At 36.2% G+C, this 23,602-nt stretch overlaps 1 protein-coding gene across 1 annotated transcript; it reads right to left on the reverse strand.

Moving 5' to 3' along the window:
- Positions 1-292: 292 nt before the first annotated feature.
- On the reverse strand, positions 293-1,519 carry LOC126891291 (uncharacterized). Its single transcript, XM_050660469.1, has one exon. The coding sequence runs from the start codon at positions 1,517-1,519 to the stop codon at positions 293-295; it is 1,227 nt and encodes a 408-aa protein (XP_050516426.1).
- Positions 1,520-23,602: the final 22,083 nt, after the last annotated feature.

A 23,602-nucleotide genomic window follows, 5' to 3' on the forward strand; every position in this document is an offset into this window, starting at 1 on the left:
TTCGGACTTCCTTTGACTACAATTGTATTGGTTCCAATAATATTTTTAATGTACTCACTAATAGTTTCCATTGAAATATTATTGGGATGTGAACTATTCCAATTTATTCCATGTATATTGTCGGTTATCCACTGAAGATGGTGTTTATGTTTTTCTGCAAAACAATCCAAACTCACAGGATAATTGACAAATGTATGATGCCACACACGTGTATATATATTAAATATACATATTTCTTTAATAAAGAACTCGCTGTCTTTATATTGGAAACCTTGGATATCTATAATAAACATTATTGCACTTTTACTAAATTTGATAATGGATTGTAGATAACAGTACGATCATGAATTATTAAACAGTATACTGAAGTGTTGTCTGGAAAGTTTTCTGATGATTCTAGTTCTAATCGCACATCTATAGCACCACCTTTTACTGCTTCGTTTTGGTGACTACAATCTATGATGAATATCGGTGCTTTTTGTATGAAATTGGTTAAGGATAAGCAAGGTTCGCTTTTACCTTGAAAATAATATGATTCTTGAAACCTTGCATACATTTCATAAGCAATGGCATAGTGTTTCTTTTTAAAATCAATATTTAAATTATCATATGGATAAACCTCAGAATTCAAATACACTTTTAAATTAGTCAAATTACAATGATCAAAATCGCTATTATCTCGTGTTTTACTATTTTCTCTATCTGTCTGAAAACCTACAATCATGTATCGAGGCACTTCGCTTTGTTTAACTGTCATGATGGTCCAATCGTAAGATTTTGTTTTTGGTAGAACTGGTAACTTTTGTAAAGACCAATTTCTGAATGAAATTTCCAAATTATTTTGCATTTCCAAGTGTTGTAATAATACCAATTTTTGTTGATCAGAAACAGATATATGAGGTACTTTCCACATAATTTTTGTAATTTTAACTTTTGGAGTATCAGTAGCACCATCTGTCGTTATAGTTGCGTTAAAATCAGTATGACTGCGAACCAATACGAGTTCCTGCTGTAAATTAATAATAATTTTTTTAAAATCTTCTCCAAAGCCTAAAATTTGTTTCAGTGGAATGCAAACGTTAAAATAACCCGTTGTCGGTTCAACAATTTTAGGATGCTCCGTTATGGACCAACCAGAATTGGCATTTTTAATACAATCATTGGGAGTAAATGATGCATATCCTTTTAATGTTGATGTGATTCCAGGAAATCTAGAACGCGCAATTATTGTTCCTCCAAGTTCATATCTACATTCTTCAAATAAATGAAGAAATCCATTATTGATAAAACTGAGTTTCGTACTGTAATGGCCTTTTTCTTGTGATATCAAATTTCCCTCCAAAATTATATAACTCTCGCTGGGATATGTATAAATATTTTGTGATTGAATTGGTATTCTAATCTCATCATTATTGTCTAAAGATGTAGCTGAATATGGAAGGTGTGTATGATATTCAGAGTTAATTATAGATTCATCTACAGGTACAGTTTTATTGACATTAAGTATACTACCGTTCATTTTTTTTGTATGTAACTGTACACCTACAAAAACACTTTATAAAATATTCTTTGATAATAGTAAATAATTTACAGCGACACAAAAATCTTTGCTTCTTCTCCTTCTTCTTCTTCGTTTTCTTATTCTGCTTCTGTTTCGTAATTTTTAACTTTTAATCCTAAGGATATTAAGAATAAAATATTTTTCTGTGTTAATGGTTTGTACGTTGTCTTTAGACTAATAGGACTCAATATTTTTCTTTCTTTTATATTGTTCCACTCAATAGGATGTACATTATATAATACAACCATGTTTTTAAATCTTTTTTAAATGTAGTCTTATCGTTACCACCTCACCATTAAAATTGATTATATTTCCATCTTGGTCAACTATTTTAAGGTTAATTTCTTCAATATGACTTGTATTTATTGGTAAATAAATGACGTTAGCAGGAATTTCCACAATGCGGTGTCCAGGTGGAACTTTATGAAAAAACATATGGATCATATGAGTACTCTTTTCATTATTATAAGTATTTGTAACTAAATTGCTCTCAACCCCTATAGAATTTACTCTTGTAATATTTACAGGATACTCTGAAATATGTTTGTCTGGTTTTGTATGTAAGAGTGGTTTAAAACCGAGAAGAGAGCCAATGTTATTGGGTTTTTTGAAATCCACGGTCCTGTTACATTTTAATTCACTTCTTAACGTATTTCTATTTGCAACTAACGTGAAGATTGTTTTATCAGTTGCAGGATTATTCCTTTCAAGCCATTCAATGTGTTCTTTTAAATATTTTTCAATATCTTCAACCTCGTATGCTCCATTTGGAATCGTAATTTTTTGAGATTTACCAAAATAAAATGTGTTATTACTTTCATCAACATTCGGAATAGAATTATAACTTACGAAATCAATAAGACCTAACACATATTCATTTTGAACACTTAACGTTATAGGAGGATTGATTTTAACTGAAAGGATAGAACTTCTCCCTGAAACAGTGAAAGTATATGACATCGTGATGACTTTCGTTCAAATGAAAACACACTGGTAAAATTATTATTTTTATTGACATAGAAATGATAAACATAACTGACCACAATTATAACTATTATATGATTGATATCTATCATGATTATATAGTACTTTACAAGGTCCATTTGATAAAAAGTAATCTCTTACTTCCAGAGGAGGACGAAGGTTGCCAAAACTATCAAAATAAATAACTGTTTTTCCAAATTTTTTGTATGCTGTCCAGTGAGTTCCAGAACCTGTATCATCATCTAAGTTTATAACAGCACATTCATTATTTCGTATTTTCTTTGGTAACTGACTTTTCATATATACACCACGAAAGTATGGAATTTTAGCACTAGTAGCAAAATATTTTATATCAATATTAGTTAAAGGACGTTTAGGCATGTTTATATTACAGTTTTTCCTAAAAAAAGACCCATTCCATTTTTATGAGGTTTAAGATAGAGTCCTTTTCCCATTGCTACGGCTTCCATGGTTCTGTTGTGTCTTTGTGATTCTTCTAATTGTTGTTTAGCTGCACGTGCCTCATTTATGACTTTTGCCACTCCTGCAACGCCTCCTGTAACGGCTCCTAACGCTGAGAGACCTGCAAAAATGGGAATCAAGGGAAGAAAACCACCACTTTTCGGTACTGGAATCACACGAGCGGGCAATACTTTTTTCTTAAATTTTTCAATAACTTTAAGAGCAAGCGAAATACCGCTATATAAATCTCTTGGTTTATGTCTAGTTAACGCTTTTCTAATTTCTCTTAATAATACATTAAATTTTATTTTTTTTGTTCTTTTTTTAACTTTGACATTTTTACGTTTTTTCGTCTTAGCACTCGTTCTTCCTCTTTTAATGTTTTGTACTGCAACCATTTCTATACGATGTTTCAATATATACTACAACATTGTTCTACACAAACTATCTTATATATTTTTTTTTCGTTTCACATTCCTATTGAAGTCATGATCCTCACGTTTTCGCTTTTTTGCTACTGCTAGCACTGGATATGTGCTAATTTCATTCAATTTTATTTTTTTATCTCTTGTGCTTTCATTATTATTATTATTGTCATCATCATCGTCATCATCTGATACCGATAATTTTCTTTTTAAACTTGTATGAACATGTTTTGGTACAGTTAGAGATTTTTGTTGGGCTTCTTCTTCTCCTTTATTAATTCTAAAATTAATTGGTGGTGGTCTAATTTTAGGCATAATAATTTTTTTAGGTTTTCTGTTGATTCGTTTTAATGATTTATTAGCCTTAAAATCATCAATTTGTCTTAAACAATGTTCCATAGTTTCCATTGATTTATTCATTATATTTCTAACAGTTGATATTGACTTATAACAACTTTCAAGTACTTTTGGACAACTTTTTGTATACCCCATTCCTAATTTGACTTTTGCATGCATAGCCCCACTTACTCCTAGAGCTGCAATTTTTTCACCTAAAGAAGCATCTTTTGACTTATATCTACCATAAGCATTTTCAGCTAAAATTTTATCAGCTTGGTGGCGTTCGTTTAAATCATTTGTAGAACTATAGGCTATATCATGATTCTTGCAAAAATCATCAAGAGGATTTATACCAACATCTCCACGTTTTAGTCGTTTTCTAAGCTTAGTACCAGGTCCACAATATCTGTATCCTCCTGGTATATGAAGTTCAAATGGTAAACTGTTTACAACACCAGCTCCTGAATAATACTTCATTATTTGACCAACTTCTACATAATGATTATAAAACTAGTGTATTAGATATTTATAGTCATTTTATAAGTTAGTGTTTGACGATATCGTTGTCTCTTATGAACAAATTTAAAATTATTAAACAAAAAACTAAACTAAATATATGCAATCATGATGTTCTAACAGAAAATACACCGAAACATGGGTTACTTCTTCCAAATACAATTCAATGTTTAATTGTCGGAAAATCTAATTGTGGAAAAACAAATTTGATGATTAGTCTATTAGAACATGAAAATGGGTTAAAGTTTGAAAACATTTATTTATATTCAAAATCTCAAGACCAACCAAAATATTTATATTTACAAGATTTATTAAAACCAATTAAAGGTATTAAGTTTTTCACGTTTACTAACAACGAAGATATTATACCACCCTGTAAAGCGAGACAGAATTCAGTTTTTATATTTGATGACGTAGCTTGTGAAAAACAAAAAGTAATTCAAGAATATTTTAGTATGGGTCGACATAATGGAGTTGATTCATTTTACCTAAATCAATCATATGCCAAGATTCCAAAACATTTGTTACGTGATAATGCCAATACTATACTTACGTTTCGACAAGATGAACGAAATCTTAAACATATATTTGATGACCACGTAAGCCCGGATATTACTTTTGAAGAACTAAAACAAATCTGTTCACTGTGTTGGCAAGAACCGTATGGTTTCTTTAGCATTTTTAAAGATAAACCAATCAATAATGGACGATACAGAAAGGACCTTGATCATTTCATACAAATATATAATTAACAACTTGAACAGATCACATCAGTACCCTTTAAGAGAGGAACCGTTCAAAACAGTTCAAAGCAGTTCAGACACTTGTTATGATGACAGATCGTATTTTGAAAAAACAAATTATTGCAAAACGTAAAATTATTAGAAATAAATTAAAACTTTTAAAACATGGAGAAGTTATAAAAGAAAAAATTTTCTCACCAATAACAAGACACTTAAAGGTTATTGAAACAAAACTTAACAAACCGAAAGATCCATATAAAGAAGAGGAATTTGGAACCAACTATGATGAACCATTAGATCGAATTAACAACGAAGAAGAAGAAGGAGAAAGCGAAGAAAAAGAAGAAAAAAACGAAGAAGAAACCGAAGAAAAAAGGAATGATGTTGATTTAGAAAATTTTCATGCACTACCTAGAAAATATTTACAAAATATGCAATCTGATAATAAAGAATTTGATTCTAAATATGGTGTGAGATATATTAATGATAAAAAACAATTCTTTATACGAGATTCACAAATACATTTTGACAATTCCAATATAGTACTTAAACATAAACAATATAAAGGAACTCCCGGATTATTTGAACTTATCTTTAAGAAAAATCCAAAGAATTATTTAGAAACAGACCTACAAGTATATAAAGACATAGTATCTAAAACTCATGCCCATAAAAGACACTACCATCCTTCAAAGCAGATTGATGGTAATAAATCCGAAAAATATAAAAACATTATAGCGCCTATGTTTGGATTGGGTATGTTAATGGAATCCACTAATACTCCAATACAATATGTATATTTTGATGACCCAAACGAGCTGGTTAAACGATTAGAATTGCTTATAGCTTCAACACAAGCAGGACATACTGGTCATACTAACGAAATAAATTCGATTATCGAGGAATTACGTGAACTTAATATAATTATCTAACAATGTCTTCTAACCAGAATGATACAAAAAGGAAGGTAGTAAACGAAATACATAAAACAGCACGAATTAATTTTAAACGTCGTAAAGTTATCTTAAAATCAATTAGTGATTTATTTCAAGCAGATCTCATTGATATGCAAAAATATCAAGATGTAAATAATGGATATAAATACATTTTAGTGATAATTAATTGTTTTTCAAAATTTGTTTGGACATGGCCGCTTAAAAATAAATCTGGCAACAACGTTGCAATTATGTTGGAAAAAACTTTCAAAAAACAGCATCCAAAAAATTTACATACTGATATGGGTACTGAATTTTATAACCCACATGTCAGAAATGTAACTAAAAAATATAAGGTTAACCATTACAGTACATATAGTGAAAAAAAGGCATCAATAGTTGAAAGAGTAATTAGAACTTTAAAGAGAAATATATGGAAAGAATTTAACTATCAAGGACATTACAAATGGATTAATATTTTAGATGATATTGTAAATAATTATAATAATACAAAACATACAACGATTCAAATGAAACCAGCTGCTGTTACTAAACAAGATGAACCACATCTATTACGTACAGTATTCAATCGAATTAAAATAGCACATAAGAAGAACAAATTTAAATTAGGAGATCACGTTCGCATATCTAAACATAGAGGTGTATTTGATAAACACTATACACCAAACTGGAGTACAGAAATTTTTACAATAAACAAAGTTCAACTTACAAATCCTACCACCTACCTTCTTCAAGATTTTGAACACAAAGATATCAAAGGAGGATTTTATACTGAACAGCTCCAGAAAGTTGAATTTCCTGATGTATATCTCGTCGAAAAAGTTCTCCAAAGAAGAGGTGACAGATTATTTGTAAAATGGTTGGGATTTTCCAACACACACAACAGTTGGATACATAAAAATGAATTAATATAAAAACATGTATACATTTTATTAAATAAAAGAATAGAAATGTTAGATTTTTTTTTTATTTACAAAATTACATTAAATTTTCATTACATGATTATTCATTACCATCTTTCTTTGCACCTTCTTCTTCTCTACTAAAAAAACTGTAATCATTTTCCACTGGCACTGAGTTATAATTTTCATGATTAATGAAACTAGGCCATAGGTTATTACAATATGACATAAATCCCAAATAACATAATTTATCATATAAAGTACTCAAATTAATTTGATCTTGAAGGAATCGATTACAAAATTCTACAGCTTCATCATAATCGATTGCTAATAGTTTATATACATGGGTATCTTTTTTGAAATACTGCTGCCATGTTTGTATTGATAATTCTGAAAAAACTTTACACAATTCCAATACTCTATCTTGCACTACCTTTTTGTATGTCATTTTTGGTGGGCTACACATCGACTTAATTTTTAATAATACTAAACTGAAATATTCTTATGTTTCTGCTAATAAACCAAATCCCCCACCACGAGCCTCACCGAACCTCGACGATATGTCCTAGAGAGAAAAAGCATTGAAAAGTCCTAGGAATTCTGGGCCCGATATTTTACATTGAAAAGTACTAGGAATTCTGGGTCCAAAAATTAACATGGAAAAGTCCTAGGAATTCTGGGCCCGATATTTTGGGCCCAGAACCACTATAGCTATACTACTAACATGTGTTTTAACTGAAACAAAAGTTTGAGACACCTTGTAGGGAGAAAAAGGCACAAAGGTGAGTATACCTCGATATTTTATTGTAGTCTCATATGTTGTGAATATTTTATATTTATAATTTCTCTGATATCTTTAATAACAAAGAAACTAGACGATATTACTCTTTAATATGTGTTTTAACTGACGACACGCGTCACGTCACGCATGTGAAACATAGAAAAACATATTAAAGATTAATACCGTCTAGTTTCTTTGTTATTAAAGATATCAGAAAAATTAAAATACTCAAAAAATATGAGACTACAACATCGGGGTATACTCACCTTTGTGCCTTTTTCTCCCTACAAGGTGCTTCAAACTTTTATTTTGCGACCAATGAATCGATTCAATATATTTATCAACTAAATTTCCGTTTATAAAAATTAATTATTATTTTTTTATAATGTATTGCGATCTTTATTTTTATACAAAAACTGTGAAATAGCCATGCGCTAAATAAATAAATACCACTAAAATAAACAAAAATGTTGTTGCTAAGTAAATTATTAAAGAAATAAATATACCTAACCTATACATTAGGGTGGGTCACTTTTGTATGGAAAAAAATAAAATTGTCCAATAAGTTTTGTAATAGTAAAAAAAAACGTGACCCACATCCATTCATGAAAAACAATGAAAAATAATTTTTCTAGTTTAACCCTTTCTACCCGCGCATTGAGTTTGAAAAACTGAAATTTTTGTTTTTTTGTGAATTGTTTGAAAATCGATTTATCGTGGCTCATAGGAATAACAACAACGTAAACTAATAAAATAACGTGCTTTTGGACTAAATTTTATTATAAAGAAAGAAAAATAAACAAATAATATGACAAAATAAAAATAAAATATCTTCAAATCACGTTAAAATCTTTCTTACTTTCGAACTTAGGCATAAGCTTTCGTGAAATAATTTTATTCTTAATTAAAGCTTCTCTTGCTGTTTTGTGGCAAAGCTGCATATATGCCTCTGTTACTGTTTTTACAGCCCGCTCCACAGCTTGAGTATGACATGGTAGCCTCAGAAAAATGACTTCATCATCACCACCTGACTCAACTAGGGAATGAAGAGTCTCATCCAGAACATTGATCAATATAGGTGGTTGCGAGTAAGATTGCTGCCAGTCTATTAAATCGATGTAAGACGAAGCGTTTAAATCTATCTTAGGCACTTCAAAGACTCGAAGCTGAAGGGATTCAGATGGTTTCCTTGCCTTTATAATGCGTCTAGCGGCAAGTTCTCTCACATGTTTTTGTTCGTCAGATAACATAGATAAGAGCAAGTTCTCTGGGTGCGCAAAGTAAGCATTTCGCTTTATTACAGGATCAACGACACTCTTCAATTCTTGCGGAAGATAACGAGAATAAAATACCAACTTCCAAAAGTGCCTTGCTCCATCTTTACATGTCGGATTTAATTTGATTTCGAACCAAATAGGAGCATATACTTTAACTACAAAAGTAGCTAGTTGTTTGAGTTCGTTTGTAGGTATCTCAGTGGAAACATATAAGCGCAAAATCCTGTTGGCCTTTGTTAGCCACCTGGCATGCGACATTTTTCCCGGAGAGCGATTAGAAAAATCAGAAGGGCACTTACCACTTATGACGGCAGATGTGATATGATAAAGGTAACGTTGATCAGAACTGAGGTCTTTTATATTTGAAATGTTTGGTAACATACCTTCTATATTTTCAAACACGACAACAGAGCGCTTCTCGCAATCATCTAATAACTTTCCGATAGCACCTGAATAAGTATTAGGTCCTGTTGTGGTGCCATCAAGTTTCGCAAATAAATGTCTTAAGGGCAGTTCATTTAAGTGTAAAAGGCATATGATCCATTGGAGTGGTCGGTGTAAACGCTTTTCTAAGAGCCGTATGACTCCGCCGTATTTGCCCGTATTAGTTACCGTCCCATCACAACCTATGGCAAGAGTATCCTCTAGAGACATATTCAGTTGACCTGTTACTGTTTGAAAGATAGCAGACTCCAATCCTTTTGCAGTTCCATGGCTTGGAACGGCATATCCGACAAAAACTGATCCTGGTTCTTTAATTATTGAAATATGTTCTTCCACAGATATTGAGCGGTATTTTTCCCCCTTTCATAACAATTTTCAGGGTCTTATATTTTCGTCCATCAAAAAATAAGGCAGCAACTTCGTTGTTGATTTTCACATCTTGCAAAACAGCAGAAGCGACAGCAGCAGCTGCTCTATCGGATATCCCGTATCGGTCACAGATAGTTGATAAATTCTTGAGAGATGTTATTTCACGTTTTTTTGATGAACTTGAGGGCAAAGTTTGTTCTTCATCGCTACTTTCAGACGTTATTGAGGTATTAGGATTTTCGTGAGAAGGGACTGGTTCACAACCGCTAGAATCGTAATAGGATTTAAGCTTAATTTTTCTATCACTCAGTTTTCTTTTCCCTCTTACTTGTCAATAAATCAACAGTTCCCATAATCATTTTTCTCTCTGTTCTCTGATCTATTAAAAAAGCTCGTTCTTCCTTAGGAATCTTTTGGTCTTTGGAACATTTGCATAACTCTAAATCTTTACACTTACATGAACTCAAATCAAACAGTTTTTCCGAATTTCTATGAAAATCTTGAATTTTTTCTTCTGATAAACGCTTCAAAGATTTTATTAAATTTTTACACTTCGCGTGGCAACTTTTTATCAATTGCATCACACGATTATGAGACACAGTAGAAATAGACGCTTTTCTCCATAAATATTCAACTTTGGATGACACTATTTCAGATACTTCATTAATGGATGGCTCTTTTTTTGAATTGTTCTCAAGTTTAAGCTGATGTCTTACTAAATTCTAATATTTTATAATTTGTTTGTAAGTGGGTAGTTGATTTTCGTTAATTTCTTCCGGAGCACCAAATATGGGACAACTTTTTCGGGTATTATTTGAAATCTCCATGATGCACAAAGTCACAAAGCTAACAAAAACTACTTAAAATCGCGAAAACATTAGATAAATGCGCGCGACCTTTCGCCCGGAACTCATTAGGTGCACTGAGGCAAAGACGCGTGATCGACAGTTTACGCCCTCTTTCCCCACTCCTTCCTCCGCAGTATGCGCACGATTATTCTCATATTTTGGATTGATTATTATTTGTTTTACGCGTATCTCTGAATATAAGAATGTAATATCATTTTATACCATGTAATTTATACAATAAACTCTGATAAAATAAATGTAATTTTAACAATTTTTCCGAATTTTCAAACGTCATGCGCGGGTAATTAATGTTAATATAAATAAAAAATAAATATGCACGTTTTTAAGTCTCTACCCAGGTCATGTTTTCCGCACTATTACAAATCGAAATTCGCAAAACAATATTTTCGACCCACCCTACTATACATACAGTGATGAGCGCCCTAATAACCGGCAAAATAGCCCAAAAGATGGAAAACATAATACATTGCGCAACAAAAAGAGATGAAACTAGTGGAGGTGGAAATTATCGTTATAAACGTATAAATTAACATTACATTACATCGTATGTAAAGGTGGGAACCTTTAGGCGTATCAGAGAAGTATGACAACTGTCACTGTGACAGTAGAATTTTATAAAATACTCCTGTCACAGACGCCTAAAGGTGGGAAATTAGGTAATGTAATGTTAATTTATACATTTATAACGATAATTTCCACTTCCACTAGTTTCATCTCTTTTTGTTTTGCAATGTATTATATTTTCCATCTTTTGAGCTATTTTGCCGGTTATTAGCGCGCACGACACTGTATACCTAATCTATATATATATATATATATATATATATATATATATATATATATCTAAATATTATATACCTTATTATATACCTAATCTAAACTATATACAAAGATGAAACCTAATCTAAAATCTAAACTATATACATACATATTAATTATTGTTTTCCTTCAATTTTAAATATCTCTCCATTAAACTATTTCGTTGGATTTAAACATTCTTTAATTCATCTAAAGTTTGTGCGATGCGTTCGAATACAGCCAATCTTCTGCTATCGTGATCCATCATCACAGTTCTGTATTGCGCTAAGGACTTTCCTGTTGCCGGTACACTTGTCTCTTCAGCAGGTGTTTGGTTCTGCTCTGGTGGTACTCCCCTGTGGTTCTGTTCTGCTCGTACCAGGCTGTGGTTCTGTTCTGATCGTACTGGACTGCGAGTCTGCATTAACAGAAGTAGATGGGAGTATATTTTCTTTATCATCAGATATTTCGCTTTTAATTGCCATTCTCATTGAGGATATCACCTCATCAGTATTGATAGTTGTGTCCTCTTCGAAAATGGCATCAATAGCTTCAAAGTACTCCCACGAAACTCTACCTTTCCCCGTTTTGTTTTTCTTTGCATTATCCTTGACAACGTTGAAGTGACGTTTCATGTTTCTGAATTTCTTGTCAAGGATATCTTCAGTTACATGGTAGCCATGATTAGGAAAAACATTTTTTAAGCCTAACCATACATTTTTCTTCTCCATCTTGGGGTCTCTAAACAGACTCTATTTGTCATTGTAGGCAGACAGCAACAGCTTCGTTGTTCGCGGTGTCCACGAAAACTGTTGACTTCCTTCTCCCCCTTCCTTTTCATTATTTAGTAAAAAAGAGACTTCTATCGACATGGCATTTTCAGTTACGTATTGTTGAAAATATTCTGCATCTAAAGGAACGTAAAAGTACAAATTAATTCACTATTCAAAGTTATACCATTGATTGAGAAAAAATATAGTAGACTAGAAGCCGGTATAGGTGAAATTTGCTAATCATTTTAGGCACGATGAGACCCTATAACTTAATTAGTAGAACCTAAAATACAACGTATGAACACTGTGCCGTCACTTTTTAGTGGCCCATGCGTCGACAGTATATCACGGAACGTTACTTAATGAAAATATTTTAATTAAATTCATTAATAACTTAATCTTTATGAAATGCTACTTTTCTATCTGGCAACACCGCCAACACTGCACATTAGTTCCACGTGTAGCCACTGTCGCAAGTACCAAGGACTGTTAAAAGCTATAGCGGGATAAGATGGTCAAAAATGCCCCGCACCGATCAGCCCCGCTACTTTTGTTTTCGATAAAGGATGTAAAATTATGCCCTTATGCAAATTTTATGCATCCTCTCATATACGCTCCACTAACAATTTTTAAAAAACAATATTTTAGAATAAAACGTGCCAAAAAATTTTATAGCGAGCCTCTAGAAGAAGGGCTTTTAGTTCATTTAGTCCATAATATAGAGTGTGTTGCATTTAAGATGAAGACACCCCTATTTGTATTTCGGCTATCAAAATTTATACAGATTAGAAATTTAGCACAATCATACAGGTTGATGGTTCACAATTTTTTAAAAAAGTCTTTTAAAAAGATAAAAGAATATCTTTTTAGTAGTCGGTGGGGTGTTATAAACTACACCTTTTAGGTATATCCCGAGAAAAAGTCTATAGGCGTCAAGCCAGGATATCTTGGAGGCCATCTACTTGGACCACCTCTTCCGATCCATTTATTGCCAAAACACCTGTTTAAATATTAACGTACCCGAAGTTTAAAATGTGAGAGGGCTCCATCCAACTGCATCCAAGCAAGCAAGCAAGCAATTTGATTCAACCCGACCTGTGGGAGATGTCCACCCTATCGAAAAAGTACATTCGGGTGTAACAATTCATTGGGACGAGGTGTTTTGACTCGAGTCTAAAACAAGGATCACCCCACCTCGCTCCAATGCCCCAGACCATCCCTTTCCTCCCCATAGCACGCTGATGCGCGATGGGGGCACAACTATCGTAGCCAAATGCTCTTCAGAATGGAATCCTGGGTAATAAAATTCCAATGTGGTACCCTAATCGAATGCAAAAACTAGGCCAGCGTGAAGCGCTCTATGCCTTTATCTTCTTACTTACTTATCCGCGGGAACTAAAATTGCTTGCTTGGGCCCCAAATCATTGTACCAAGCCCCACTGAGCTCAGTCCAATGGCTTGGAACGCTTGTACAAAGTTGTCCCATTTTTCGCTGCGGTGATGTTGTAGAGCCGTTTTGACCTCTTTGTTTAATATATTTGCCCAGGTTCTGTCTACTCGGTTTCTTGTTCTTCTGGCTATTTGCTTCGCTCTATTTTTTTCCCTTATCAAGTCTTGCATTTCTTGTGGTATGTCTTTGAACCTTCCCGTGTGAATCTCGACTTCTTCCTCTGTTGTGCTGTTTCTGATTGCTTCTTGGGTGATGTTTTCTAGCTCTAGGACTTTTTTATCTATTTGTTGAGGGTTATTTATAACTGGCACTATATTTATCCCTTCACTCACTAATCTTTTGTAATTTGTCCACTTTATTTTCTTTTTTATTCTTTTCGGCGGGTTTGTTTCTTCCCATGTTCCTATTTCTAGTAGAATAGGGTTGTGATCTGTTGTTCCTTCGTTCAGCGTGATTAGTTCAGCTTGTAGTCCTAGGCTTTTGGCCACAACGATGTCGATATGGGTGGGAAGTCCATTTCCTGGGAAGTGTGTTGGTTCTTCTGGGCCCATTGCCAGTGTATCTTCGTTATTTTCTATGTAGCTATTTAGTAGTCGTCCGTTTCTGTTCGTAGCTCTATCGTTCCAGTTTGGGGATCTTGCATTTAGGTCTCCTATTATTATGGATGTTTCAGCGATGTTTAGGAACGCATCTAGGTCATCGTCCATTAGTGGGTCTTGCGGTCTTACGTAGGCTGATGTTATTCTGACTGCGCCTTGCCTCATTTTCACTTCTATTGTTGTTGCCTCCATGTTTACCAGTGGTGGGGTCGTGAATCTGGTGTGCTTAATTCCCTTCTTGACTAGGATGGCCGTTCCTCCTGATCTTCTTGTGAGGTCGTTCCTATATACATTGTACCCAGGAAACTTTGGGTTGAAGTTGTTTGTAAGCTTGGTCTCCTGGATTGCTACGATGTTCATCTCATATCTGTTGGCGAGTTCATCCATGATGTTTTGATTAGTTGATATGCCGCCCGGATTCCAGGATCCTATCCTCAAGTATCCTCTATCTGCCAGCATTACTTCTGTGCCTCCCTGGTGCCCAGTATCACTTCTTTGACTACATTAGTCACTATGTTGGTGACCATTCTGACTAAGTAGTCCTCGTCGTGGGGGATCGCTGTGTTGTTCTGCGTATTCTGCGTGGCCTGGGCGTAGGAGACGCCGGTTGCTTGTGGTCATCTTTGCTGTGTTTGTTGCTGTGGCCTCTTTGGTGGTGGTCTACCCCATGTTGGGCACCTAGGGCCTCGGTAGCTGGCTGGATGGCTGCCTTTGCAGTTGGCGCATGTAGCTTTTACGTCTCTGGCACGTTTGCACTGCTTTGTAGGGTGGTCCTCGCCGCATTTAACGCACTTTGGGTCTTTATGGCACGCGTTCTGGGCGTGGTGGTATCCCTGGCAGTTGAAGCACTGCGTTGGTCCTGTTGCCTTTCGTAGATCCTCTACCACGACCTTCATGTGGCACAGGTTGGTTATTCGCTTTGCCGCCTCGATGGCCCCTTGGTTCAGAGTCAGGACGAACATCGGGAGTTGTCTCCTTGGGCCGGCTCTGGTTGACATGTTTTTTGCTGCTTGGCAGTCAATATTGTATTGTACTGCCATCTCTTCTTTTATTTCTTTCTCCTCGGTGTTTGTGGGCAATCCTCGTATAACCACTTTGGGTTTTATTTCTTCCTCAAATGGGAATGCTATCCATTGTAGCCTTTTATCCTTCAGTGTCTTTGCGTATTCCTCTATGATGTGCGTCATTTTACGGTAATCTTCCGGGCTTTTTGCCTGGATGAGGGTTTCCCTACCGCTCCTGGAGATCCTGTCTACCGTAATGACGTTTTGCTTTTGGGCTATACTGAGGATGGCCCCTGTTTCGCTCACACTCTGTAATTTTATTACAGGCGGTTTTCGTTCTTGTGTTACCTGTTGTTCACAGGCAACGCGGTAGCTTCTTCGTCGTGGTTTGTCTCCATTCGGTCTGACTCCGAAACACTGGGGCGCCGTGCGACAGGCGTATCTCCGCCTGTGCTTGTAGCTGGATGGATTGGTGGAGCTGGTACTCGGGGCAGGTTGAAGGTGTCTTGTAATGGGGGTGAATTTGCCCTCTTAGCGTTGTCTGCTTGGTGTTCCCATGCCGTTGCCTCTTCTTTTGAAATCGGTGATTTCAGTGTCGGGAAATCTTCTTTATTTTTCGATTTTTCAATCTTTTTCAATCTCACTTCAGCGGTTGGTTGTGGCTTCTTGGCTTCAGAGGCTGGCTGTGGCTTCTTGGCTTCAGAGGCTGGCTGTGGCTTCGGTTTAGGCTGCTTTCCTGTTGTTGGCTCTTCTCAAGGAGTTTTCGAGTTTCTTTCAGCTCTGTCAACAGGTCATCTAACCGGTTTGACATCTTCTTCATCTCTTCTCTTTGTTGAGTGATTTCGGCCCTTAGTCGCTCGTTTTCTTCTTCTTTCTTTGCTATTTGATCGTCAAACTTGGCACTCGTCTCTTTTAGCAGTTCTCGCATGGCTGCTAGTTCTTCGCTCTTCTCATCTTCGCTCTCAGATTTGGCTGTCCGAGCTCTTTTGGTGGTGCCTCTATCAGTCGCATCTACCTCGTCTTCATCCATGGTCTCTGCCTTAGTCTGCGGTTCACTTTTTTGGTCTTCAGTTTTTTCCTCTCTTTTCTTTGACTTCTTCTTCTTCGCTGATTTCGTGGGAACTTGAAATTCCCCGTCTTTCTGCGACCGCTGGTCGTCAGTGGTTGAGTTGCCATCGCTTACATCGAGATGCTGAAAGAGATTAGATCCCTCTTTTCAAGAGCTCTCATGTATCGGCGGGGAAGGCGCCTTGAAACGGGGGGGGGCCGAGATCGCTGCACCTTGCCTTACCTGACTGTGGTCTGGGGTGGTTAACGAGTAAAGCGGTTGTTTTTATTTCTTAAGTTAAGTTCCAGTAGTATAGTGTTTCTCTTTTAGGTCTTATTTATAATCATAATGTAAGAAATACGAGCTTTGGTCTGGTTCTTTTCAGAACCAGCCAAAGTCTCTTAGAAGCCTTAAGCAGTTAGAAGATAGCCAGAGTTCTTAGTGTAAGAACTGTACTGAGTTCTGTGATTGGCAGAACTCAGTACAACTCTTCAGCAGCGTAGCAGTAGTTCCAGTATTTTTATTTTAGGTATATTTAAGGTACTAGTACACTTTAGAAGAACAAAAATAAGCATTTTTTCAAGATTTTTTTTCTCAGGACCCTTGTTAAAAATGAACATAAAACTTTTTACATGTTAATATATAACTCTTAGAGAATACAAAAAATATACCTTTTTTCATTTATGCACGTACACTAATATTGTAGAGGGCGCCAAATTCGAGGCCTCGAAAAAAAGCAGTACCAATGGCGGACAGTTAATCTCAGGATTAAAATCGTACGCCATTTGAAAGAGGAAGGTCTCTTACGTGACAATTTACCACCGTTAGTGAAAAATTTCGCAAAAAAAGATTTTACGGAAATTTGAAAAAAGTTTGTGAAAAAATCGCCCGTTTGTATTCAGTTTTTCATGGTTAAAAAATATGTATTTTTAATTTTTTGGTCAAATTGTGGTAAATTGTCACGTAAGAAACCTTCCCTTTTCAAATTCAGTACAATTTTTTTGTTTCAGTTATCCCAATCCTGAAATTAACTGTCCGCCATCATTTTTCGAGGCCTCGACTTTTGCGCCCTCTACAATATTAATGCACGTGCATAAATGAAAAAAGATATATTTTTTGTACTCTCCAAGAGTTAGATATTAATATGTAAAAAGTTATGTTCATTTTTAATACAGGTCTGAGAAAAAAATTCTTGAAAAAAATGATTATTTTTGATCTTCTAAAGTGTACCTTAATGTAAGAATCCCAATTGTATCGAGTTCTTATTAGAACTCGGTACATCCTTTGCACCCGTCTGCCTTAGCCCAGGAGGGTTAAGGCACAGCAGATGACCTGCAACGCCGTTCATCGAGGTATATGGACGAGGACCCAATAGGCCGGGGGTGAACTGAGTAGCCCCTTGCATGGAGGCCCTTTGAGGGGGACTTACGACTCCGACTTATTTCCCCTATTGTGGACAATATCATCAAGAAGACCAGATAATTTACGTACGTAAAAATTTCAAAGTTTTGTGCCATCCAGGTCACCGTCAAAGACAATGATGAGGTTACCATAAAAAGATAGGGAGGTATAACATGCGATCCTATTGTTCCACCCCATACGTTGACGGACCACGTGTGCTGATGATGGAGAGTATGATAGACATGAGGATTTCATCGCTGTAATAATGAAAATTATGGCCGTTAAAAAGTCCATTATTAAGGAAAATAATACATAATAAAAAAAAACTTCATCGGGTGCTAATCTATCCATAACACATGAACAAAAATAGATTCTTGCTTGATGTAGGTCTTGATGCAACTGTACTTCATAGGGATGCAATTTGTGTTTTTCTATTATTCGTCGAATACTGCTCTTACTTATTTCAGTTTCTTTACTAATGGCCTGATGACTTCTATGTCTTCTATTACTACGTCTATTAGGGTAAAAACATGCCAAAGATACATGGATGAGCGCGGTGTAGATCGCGGTCGAGGTTTACAAAGATGACGGGCAGAACATACCGACGATACTTTCCGTATCCTGTTTTGGCATCGACATCGCGCATGCAAACCGCGATGCAAGGTCGCGAGGGTGAACGGGTGACACATCCTTGGTATGTGCGATCTCATAAGAAAATTAAGGTTTGTTTTGATATCGATGTAGCGACCGCAATCGCGACCTACACCGCGCTCATCCATGTATCTTCGGCATGTTTTTACCCTTAGGCTTCTCTCGATTTGGGTATTTTTGGCTATAAACTCTAGATGTCAATAAACAGTTTTCATTGCACTGACCAAGAATATCGTATCAATTCTTTCTTCTTTAGAATAAATTTAGTTTATTACACGTTACTGTCTAACTTACTAGATAGAAATGTCAAACTAAATGTCAGTCGCAATTATAAACAATCCAATGGCTACTTGATGGAATCGAGCGTTTTGTACAAAAATATGCAAATATAGGTATACTGAATTCGCCCTACCGAGACACAACTGTCTAGTGACTTAACTCATTTTTTTTGGAAAGTTAGGTTGCTAGACTTGACTGGAAATTACTACACAACCAAACGTACGTGCGCGTAACCAACATTATTAATAGTAAACAGACATAAATAACATAAATCTTACGACAATCAATAATTATTTATTTACACCAGAATATAAGGTATTGATAACAAATGAAAAAATTATTTATTGTAAAAAATAAAAATATTTTGAGGAAATAAAATTTCTGACTAGACAATCTTGACATATCAGTCAGAAAAAGGTTAAGAAACAGCGTACGCGACATACTTCGTTGTGGTTGGCAGTTCCTAATATAGAAGCTAGAATATTGGCAAAGGCACCATAAACTTTGTTTTTTCTTACAAAATAATTATAATTTAGTATTTCAGTTTACAAGATTAGGGAAGATACAGGGAATTAGTATAAGATACTAATTCCCTGTGGAAAGATGATTTAGCAATGCAAATAGTAGTAATTTTGACAACAATTGATGCTATGTTAAGCAGATTTGTCATCAAAATATTTGTGCAATAAAATTAGTTGAAAATCTTAAAAGCTTCCATGTAAGTGTATTTAACAAGTTAGTTTAAATAATTTATTGTTTCGTCTGTTCTAAACACAGTATGTTTTCTAAATTAGTTGCCACTAAATTAATAATAATAATAATAATAATAATAATAACAGCCTGTGGGAGTTTTTTGTCAGTTCTTCTATCAGGCGCGGCCCCCTGCGAATGGGGGATGCTTTCTGGGTATTCGTAGCGCCAGTACCCAGAGAGTAGCAGGGATACTTGCCGTGGAACAAAAACTGACACCTGGCAGTAGGTATAAAATGCACACCCATGAGAATGGAGAATAATAATTTATGTTTAGGATCGCTGCCTGGGGATCGCCAGGGCACGTCTGGAGCCGGCGCTGGACGTGACAGCATGCGGGACGTCGGTGGCAGGGTGTTGAGGAGGCGGGCCCCTGTCATACAATCAGCTACAGCCCAACCACAACCACAAGCGAGCCAAACAACAACAAGAGCTCCACCCGCCGAAGGTGCTGCGCTGGATCATCAGCCGGCGCTCACTCAAGCGGGACGACCGAGACAGCGCATGAAATGGACTGTGTCCATTAATGAAAACATTTTGCGCTTCTACTACAAGGTGACAAACCTCGGTCAAGAAACAATCGGCTACCGACAACAGCTGTATGCCGAATTTTGCAGGACGTACCCAGATATTCAAGTATCGGAGCAACGAGTATCAGACCAATACCGGGTAATTATAAGAAACAACCTTATCCCAGAGACTAGACGCAATATCATCAGAAGCGAAGTCGAACGGGAGATTCATAACGATATTGTAATTGAAGATCAAGTCCCCAATGAAGTTCATGAGCAGATTCCTGAGCTTGCCATACAAGAAACTCAACCTGACAATACAGAGCAGGAAAACAACGAGCTACATGATAACCTAGTAAGCGCAATGGCACGTGCTGTACAAGAGTTTAATGGAACAAACCCACTTAGCAGACCACCGCTACCACGAATAAACTCTTGTAAGAGACTAGGTGTTCTGTTACAAATTGTGAACACTGAAGTCCTACCCAATTATGTCGTAGAAGCCCACACATTAGAGTATCTGCACATGCTAATCTACTGTGCAGCAACAGCAATTGCTAATGTAATGGGCATTAAGATCAGAACACGACGGGGTACTAATAATGGAAGGACTGGTAGCAGAACTGCACCCTGGGAAAAAAGACTGCTCGGAAAGATTGAATTGCTGCGTAGGGATATTGGTCAAGTCACAGAATATATACGAGGTGTAAGAAGTACAAGAGTCATCAGGAGAGCTGAAGAAATAATACGGAATACTGCAAGACACTCAAGATACGATCCAGAAAACAACACAGCCCAACAGTGCCTAGATACATTAAAACAAAGACTCTCAGTTTATTCAGGACGACTAAGAAGGTACAAAGTGAGTAACAACCGAAAATCCGACAATGCCCTTTTTGAGACTGCTGAGAAGGCGTTCTATCGAAAACTCAATACCACCTTAGAAAATCTCGATAAATCTTACCCAAGCCAAGAAGAAATTCATGAGTTTTGGGGAAATCAACTTTCCACACCAGCTGCTCTTAACAACAATGCTGGATGGATAGAAGATACGGCACAGAACTGCCAACACTACACTACTACTCTCTACGAACCCTTCACCACTGAAGAAGTCTCAACTATCATCAAAGAGCTTCATAACTGGAAATCTCCTGGACCAGACGGAGTTCAAAACTTTTGGCTCAAGAAGTTTTGGAGTGGTCATGAATGCTTATCAACACTAATTAATCATGTTATTTCTAATCCGCAGGATATACCATCATTCCTAACTCAGGGAACCACTTATTTAATACCGAAGGATCAAAATAACACCCAAGATCCAGCAAAATACCGCCCAATTACTTGTCTTCCAACTTTGTATAAATTGGTCACATCCTGTGTAGCCCGGCGTATCTACCAACACTGTGCTCTGAACAATATCATAGAGCCTCAACAGAAAGGATGCGCTAAGGGTTCCATGGGTTGCAAAGAACAACTTATCATCGACTCAGTCATTTCTAATCAAGCATATTCCAAAAAGAGGAATCTATTTACTGCTTTTATTGATTACAAGAAGGCCTTTGATTCAGTCCCGCATGAATGGCTTATAGATATACTGAGAATATATAAAGTCGATGATAATATAGTGACCTTTTTACAACATCTAATGACAGAGTGGAAAACTAGAATTCATCTTCAAATACCTGGTGAAAGTAACATCGAAACTGAAAATATCGTAATCAGCCGGGGCCTGTTTCAAGGAGATTCGTTGAGTCCTCTGTGGTTCTGTCTAGCTATGAACCCACTATCTCAGCTATTGAACTCCACAGATGCAGGTTTTAGCATCAAAAATAACAACAATGTGGTGGCGAAGCTTAATCATTTATTGTACATGGATGATTTGAAATTAATGGCTTTTAACTCGAAACCAACTCGACGAGATGCTAAAAACTGTAGAAACTTTTTCTAATGATATTAGTATGCACTTCGGACTAGATAAGTGCCGTATTTTAAATATAGTCAGAGGAAAAGTACAGCCCGGAGGATTCGATATGCAAAATGACCAGAACATCGAGGCCATGGGTGAAAACGATATGTATAAATATCTTGGAGTAAAGCAAGCGCGGAAAATTGACCATAAACAAATGAAAACAGAGATAACTACTGAGTTTATACGAAGGGTAAAACAGCTGCTTCGCTCACACCTTAACAGTAGAAATTTGTTTAAGGCACTAAACACCTACGCATGTTCCGCGCTTAGCTACTCATTTGGTATTGTTAAGTGGACAAAAACAGATATAGAAGCTCTTCAGCGAAAAGTACGAACACACCTCACAAAGGCACAAAAACACCATCCTAAAAGTGCAGTAGAAAGAACAACATTACCACGGAATCTAGGAGGAAGAGGACTTATGGATATAGGTGAGCAATTAGATAAACAAATTGCTAATTTAAGAACTTATTTTCAGATGCAGGCTGAGACATCTACTCTACATCGCGCTATCTGCGCAGTAGATGACACAACTCCGATCAAACTGAGGGAACCAGAAATGCGCATAAACCACCTTACCAAGGACGAAAAAGTGCGCGCCTGGATAGGTAAACCCCTGAACGGGCGACATCCCAATGAGGTCAGCCAAGATTATGTCGACAATATAGCGTCGAACTACTGGTTGACATCAGGAAAGATGTTCCCTGAGACGGAGGGTTCATTACTGGCCATTCAGGATCAGGTTATACCAACAAGAAATTACCTGAAATATATCATCAAAGACCCTCAGGTTCAAAACGACAGATGCCGATATGGATGTCAAGCCCAAGAAACCATCCAACATCTTACAGGTGGCTGCCAGGCATTTGCTGCAACTGAATACAAGGAACGGCATGACGCAGTGGGAAAAATCCTTCATCAAGAGATAGCTATCAAGCTGGGACTTCTCCAAACAGACCATCTCCCGTATTATCAATACGTCCCTGAGAGTATGCTTGAGGATGGCAACTACAAGCTATACTGGGACCGCACTGTGCTCACAGACCAAACAGTGGCACATAATAGACCAGATCTCGTACTAGTTAATAAATTAACAAGACAAACAACACTAATTGATGTGGCGATACCTAACAACAATAATCTACGTAGTAAATTTACTGAAAAGATCGCCAAGTACAGAGATCTAGAAATTCAAATACGAAGGCAATGGAGAATGGAAAGTACCCAGACGATACCGATTATTATGTCTACTACTGGAGTCATTCCGAAGACCCTCCTCGAAAGCATAAAAAAGCTGGGTCTGAATGAACATCTTTATAAGACCATGCAGAAAGCTGTACTACTCGCGACGGCCAGATGCGTACGAAAATTTCTGGGAGATACACCTGCATTCCAAGTCACCTAGGGCTCGATAACACGGAAAGAGTCCCACCAGAGCTCAATCCTTTTGATACCGTAGGTATCTGGGATGAGTCAATTTTCCCCTTGGAGGGAGTGTGAGCCGTATGGCTAAATCTGGATAATAATAATAATGACTTTATTGCTTTTTTTCAAAAAAAAAATACAAACTAGACAAACAGTAATAATTATAATAAAGCAAAAGGCGACGTTCGCTCTTAGATGATGTTCCTAGAAACACCAGCTAAGAAGCGCTCTTCCACGTAACCGTTTGTTTAATTTGAGTTTAATTTTGCAAATTATAAGTTAAATGGTCAAATTTCATTTCAGATATTCATGAAT

The sequence above is a fragment of the Diabrotica virgifera genome, chromosome 9, assembly GCF_917563875.1.
Source record: "Diabrotica virgifera virgifera chromosome 9, PGI_DIABVI_V3a".
Classification (NCBI taxonomy): Eukaryota; Metazoa; Arthropoda; class Insecta; order Coleoptera; family Chrysomelidae; genus Diabrotica; species Diabrotica virgifera.